The 6,000-nt window shown below is 39.8% G+C and overlaps 1 protein-coding gene across 1 annotated transcript in view; it reads left to right on the top strand.

The window, feature by feature from the left end:
- EIF3A (eukaryotic translation initiation factor 3 subunit A) overlaps nt 1-6,000 on the top strand; it is a 37,517-nt gene that overhangs the window by 1,061 nt on the left and 30,456 nt on the right. The window contains exons 2-3 of the mRNA XM_085319099.1: nt 4,303-4,506; nt 4,687-4,823. Coding sequence (XP_085175225.1) covers nt 4,303-4,506; nt 4,687-4,823 — 341 coding nt within the window. The remainder of the gene's footprint in view (nt 1-4,302; nt 4,507-4,686; nt 4,824-6,000) is intronic.

Genomic DNA, 6,000 nt, shown 5'->3' with positions numbered 1-6,000 from the left:
CCTGCGGGCGAGGGGCGGGCGGTGGGCAGGCCCCGGCGGCGGGGCGCTCCTGCGGCCAGCGCCGCCGCCGGTGCGCGCCGTATCGCGGCGACGCCGCCGCCGCTGCCGAAGGCGGCGAAAGGCTCTGCTCGCCGCGGGGCTGGCTCCCCGTGTGTGCAGGGCGCTGCAGCGGCCTTTGGTCCGCTGTGTCCCGCTCGGCTTTTACCTGGGCTCCGGGAGGAGTTCATGCCCGATCTCGTCCCAGGGCGTGCTTTTCCTCGTGGGCTTCGTATTTAATAACCTTACCATTCACACATTATCGACCTTGGCGAGAAGGCGCGTTATTAAACTCTTTAAATGTTATGCAGGCTGAAGCCTTTCAAGTTAAGTGTAGAGTTTTAGCATTACGTTTTTTTTTTAGCAACCTATTAAAGCGGTCAGCAAGAGATCACTTAGAATTCTCATCAGTAAAGGGCTGCTTGCAAAATGCAAATTTAAAGACATCCCAAAATTACAGACAATATGTGGATCTTAAAATGACACCTGAAGAAGCTGAGCAGTCTGGGAATTCTATTTAGCTCAGGTATTCCATTTTCTATCAACAAAAAAAGTTAAATAAAATACTAAATATTCTCAAAATTTCTAATTTTAAGTTATTTTTGAAATAACATCTGCCTAAACAAAAGAGAAAATTTGGTCTAGTGTATCCTGTGAGGAAGTTGTATATTTCTTACTGGTAAAGATGTATATGTCAAAGTAGTATGTACTCTGTTTGGACTTGAAACTTCAGAATTCCCAAGTTTTACTTCCTTGGTGAGCAAGTCACACCAGTCAGTATATCATACTGACTATAAACTGTTCTTTAAATCTTAGATTTTATTTTCTCTTTCCTGGTTTTGAAGAACAGTGCAAAGTTGCTGTAAATCTGTTAAATTCTAATGAGTTGGAGGACTGGGGAAGAAAAGTGTACTCTTGACAAATAGAAGAAATATAAGCTTAAGTAGACTGACTAGAAAAAATGACAGCTTTAAACTGCAGAAGCAGCAATCTAGCCATGTCTGAGTATAGTAAAGGGTGAGAAATTGTTCCTAACCTAAATTACATGTCATGAAAACCACTTTAATGTTAAATTCATGTTTCAAAGTTAGGAAACTCAGTGCAGCTTCCTGAGTGTTAGTTTTTGTATTTATACATACAGCTGAAGTCAGCATTTAAATGTGTTTTATGCTTCCTTAATGACCTCAACATACATACAGGATGTTTAGAAGCAAAAAAAAAAAGCTTGAATGATTTTAGATGTGTATTTTTTTAAGAAAAAAATGTTTTTCCTCCCAAACAGCAGATGTAGGTCAAAGCCAACCTGTAGCTATTGTTAATATCTGCTATTGTTTTGTAGTCAAGGAGGTAATGCAACTTCTGGCAGTTTTGCTGTTGCAGATATTTAGCCTGCTCTGTAATAGTGATATTAGATCATGTGTGACATCTTAGCTAGCTTCTGTAACAACTCATTTTTTTCATATCGAAACTTTAGCTTACCTAAGGGCTTTAGTTAACACTAGATTGGTTGCTTGTGCATATCAGCTAGTTCATGTCCAGTCAGAGCTTCAGTTCTTATTTTTGAATACCTTTTAACATATGTAATGGTATCCATGATATAATGGATGAGAAGGAAAAAAAAGGCATTCAGGTAGCTAGCTATTCAGGAGCTAATGCTTTCAGTTACAATTTGTTTCTGTAGCTTACAGTTTCAGCTGTAAGATAAGGTGATGTGTACTGTATTTGACTTTTCAGGTTCACTTTGTACTTTATGAAAATCTTTGTTAAATTAGCTTTAATTATTTCACTTACAAGAATTTGCTTGACTAGAATTAATGAAAAGTTTCAAAACAATTGAATTAATTTTGTACTTTGTCCAGTTGGTTATCAACCACCGAGAGTCATGGTTGGAGCAGCCTAGCATTGTTGCAAGAATTCAACTTGCTATTCAGGTTTATTTTCATAAATAAAAGGTTGTAAAGCTGAACAGTAATTGCTTCCAAAGCAGCCTGGAGAGAGAACAGCATCMTAAATTATAGGATGGACTATAGCTTTATTAAAACTCTCTTGTGGGTAATTAAAAAAACCTGCTGAACACTGTCACATAGTGATCTTATTTATTTTTAAATGTAACCCTAAACTTCATCTATAAAGGAACAAGTTCATCCTATGCAAGCTCATTATTTAAACAGAATTGCTGAATATGTGGTATTATGGTTCATAATTAAAATACCACTGCTGTTTTTGGACTGCAACTTTTAGCCAAGTTTAGCTTCAGTTCTAACATTCCAAATCCTAGAACTCTTGATTATAATTTTTTTTTTTGAAACATGGATGATGAGTGCACAGCAAGCTCCCTCCTCTTTTTGAAGCTCTGTTTGTATGCATGAGTGCTATGAACAGGGCCTTGCTTTTCCTCTTTAATCCATTTTGACATTCTTTCTTTAGGAATGTAGTCATTTCTAAAGCACTTCATGGAAAGTATTTCATACTTCTTCTTTTAAGAGTATATTACTTTTTAGTGAAGCGCTGATCTTTAGTTCATTTTTTTTTAATTTTCTCATTCTCTTTTCCCATTCTTGTTCTTAATCTTTTTTGCTTTCTGTTYTCAGCATTCTCCTGTTTTACCTTTGTGCAGTTAAGAATGCTCCTAGTGTATGGCCTGTATAAACGTTGGTAACTGACTGTACTGCTTCAGTCCAAGCTGGGAGGAGTGGCTGACACACCAGAGGGTTGTGCTGCCATTCAGAGAGACCTGGACAGGCTGGAGAGCTGGGCAGACAGGAACCTCATGAGGTTCAACAAGGGCAAGTGCTGGGTCCTGTACCTAGGGAGAAATAGCCCTAGGCACCAGTACAAGCTGGGGGCTGACCTTCTGGAGAGCAGCTCTGCAGAGAAGGACCTGGGAGTGCTGGTGGATGACAAGTTGACCATGAGCCAGTAATGTGCCCTTGTGCCCAGGAAGACCAGTGGTATCCTGGGGTGCATCAGGAAGAGTGTTGTCAGCAGGTTGAGGGAGGTGATGCTGCCCCTCTACTGAGCCCTGGTGAGGCCTCATCTCGAGTACTGTGTCCAGCTCTGGGCTCCCCAGTCCAAGAGAGACATGGAGCTACTGGAGAGAGTCCAGCGGAGGGCTACGAAGATGCTCAGAGGGCTGGAGCACCTGCCTTACGAGGAACGGCTGCGAGAGCTGGGCCTCTTCAGCCTGGGGAAGAGAAGGCTGAGGGGGGATCATATCAATGTGTACAAGTACCTGAAGGGAGGGTGTCGAGGGACGGACAAACTCTTTTCAGTTGTCCCATGTGACAGGACAAGAGGCAGTGGACAGAAACCTAAGCACAGGAAGTTCTGCCTGAATGTGAGGGGGAATTTCTTCGCTGTGAGAGTGACGGAGCCCTGGACCAGGTTGCCCAGAGAGGCTGTGGAGTCTCCTTCTCTGGAGATCTTCAAGGCCTGCCTGGATGCAACCCTGTCTAACATGCTGTAGGTGACCCCACTGAGCAGGGAGTTTGGACTGGGTGATCTTCAGAGGTCCCTTCCAACCTTACCGATTCTATGATTCTTTTTGCTCTGGGATCGTTTAGTGTATTTTGTGCTGAGGAGAACATGTGGTGTATCAAGGATGGGAGTTGCTGTGATGCTGAGAGATTGTGTTAGTAACAGCAGCTACCTAGGGCTGTCAAAAAGACTGGTTTCGGCAACCAGGATGGTGTAAAAAATTACTGCCTCTTTGTTTAGGCTGAAAAGCTGTAAGTTAAACTGTTCTATAAAGTGAATTACTAAACTAATATGTTACTAAACTAATAAAAATAAAATCCAAAACAACTTTGCAGAGTGCTTTTTAAATTTTTTTTGTCAGGATAAGACTGAAGGTTTGAGGGCAGGACTTGTGCCAGATTCACTTTCATAGTTTGGACCTTGCTAAATGGCATTAGTAGGCACTGTGCTACAAGGCTCATGGTGTATATTCATTGACCTTCTTGATGAAAATAGCTTTATAATTGGATACATGTATTTTATTAATATGTATGAAGCATTTGATTAAGTACTGATGGATAGACATCTCTATATCTACTTGAAATTCTTATTAGTGGAGGGGTCTGCAGTTGGTTTCCAGGAATGTCATTGAAAAACTGCTACTGCAGTTGCATCTGCCAGCAGTTTTTGTGTGGCCAACTAAATCAAGCTATCAATGGACTTTGGTTAGAGTTGTTTAAATTCCAAAAGCGTACAATATTAAGCATTTAAATCTCAAATGTTTTGGTTTGCAACTCTCCTATTAATTAGACTTTACTTTCAGAATTCCTTGAGGTTGGCAAAAAGCAGCCTGCCCTTGATGTTCTCTATGATGTTATGAAAAGTAAAAAACACCGAACATGGCAAAAGATTCACGAGCCGATTATGCTGAAGTACTTAGAGCTCTGTGTGGATCTCCGCAAGAGTCATCTGGCAAAAGAAGGACTGTACCAGTACAAGAATATTTGTCAGCAGGTATGGCTTTTGAAATGTATTTATGATTTTCAGCATGGTATAGGTCATCTGATAAGACCTAAAAAATAACTAACTAGCCTTGAATTAGAATAAATCTACTTTATAGATGTTCCTGTTTTTATTAAATACATGCTGTGTATTGCAAAGGAAACTATTGTAGATGTTCTGCTGTTGCTGTAGGTGAACATCAAATCTTTAGAGGATGTTGTTCGAGCCTATTTAAAATTAGCTGAAGAGAAAACAGAAGCAGCTAAGGAAGAATCACAGCAGATGGTACTGGATATAGAAGACTTAGATAACATTCAAACTCCAGAAAGGTAGGAGACCTTTCTTTAAAGTGTAAGCCCTTCACAGCAAAATATTTGTGTTTGTAAACTACTGGCATAAAGATTTCTAGATCGCCAATGGATGTTTTGAATTTGAATATGTAATAAGACAACAATGAAAATGGCATTGTAACATTTTCGAGTTGAGACTTAACTTGATTCTTTCAAGTTGCCTTAAAATAATTTCCAAACTTATAATTCTTGAACTATGAAATTCTTCACTGATCTATATGAGCTGTGTGGTGCAGTTAAATCAGCAATGTTAGGAAAACTAATTTATTATATAAATAACATATCACATTTTCTAAATTTTTTTGGTGTGTGACTTTATTTTTTGTGCACTTTTTTTTTTAACATAGTTGTATTATAGATAGTATAGTTACGGGGTTTTTAAATGCAGTAGAACTAGCAAACAGCTCGGGAACTTTTAGAAATAATTTTGGAGTGTTGTTTTTTCTTCTGCCACACCTCTTTCTTTAAAGGTAGGAATGAAGTAAAGAATGAAAATGAAAACAATGACTGAGGGAGTGGAGGAGAAGATTCTCAATATTGACAAGTCAGAAGTAGCTGGATAGAGAAACTGCAGACTGGATGTTATACTTAAAGGGTACCTAGTAAGAGCTATATGGATGCAAAATGTTTTCTGATAGAGCACACAGAAGACTTGAGGACTAGAAATGCAGCTGGAAATGACTGTGGATAAGGATATGATGGAAGAGGGAGACTGTGTAATTTCAGTTTTACATGCTAGACTGAAAGGTGAACTGCTGTATGAGGCAGGTGACCCATAGAAATGTGGGACTGCTGGAACAAGCTGGCTAATGGAGGAGACACAGAGTTGAGAAACTGATCTGCTTCACAGAAAATTAAAGAAAAGAAACTAGCAAAAGCAGAAAGTGAATGGGAAAGAAATGGAGAAGCCTCTGTACCCTAGAAGAGAGGAGAAGTGGTGGACAGAGCCAGGGGTCAGTGTGCAAGGAGTACTGATGATGATATATAAGAGCAGGAAGGATCCCTACTCAGAAGGAAGAATAAGAGTTATTTGACTAGCTGCTTTTTAGACTTGGTTGTGTGGGTGGAGACATCTTTTTAAGTGGACCTGAAGATTGGTCAAAGCACCAGGTCCAGAAATGGATAAAATGAATTTCCATAGGTAGAAAGATAGACA

This window comes from Rhea americana, unplaced genomic scaffold (assembly GCF_003343005.1).
Source record: "Rhea americana isolate MKP2758 unplaced genomic scaffold, rheAme1 scaffold_57, whole genome shotgun sequence".
Lineage (NCBI taxonomy): Eukaryota > Metazoa > Chordata > Aves > Rheiformes > Rheidae > Rhea > Rhea americana.
Note: the sequence above shows the minus strand (reverse complement) of the source record. Positions and strands in the feature narration are given on the sequence as shown.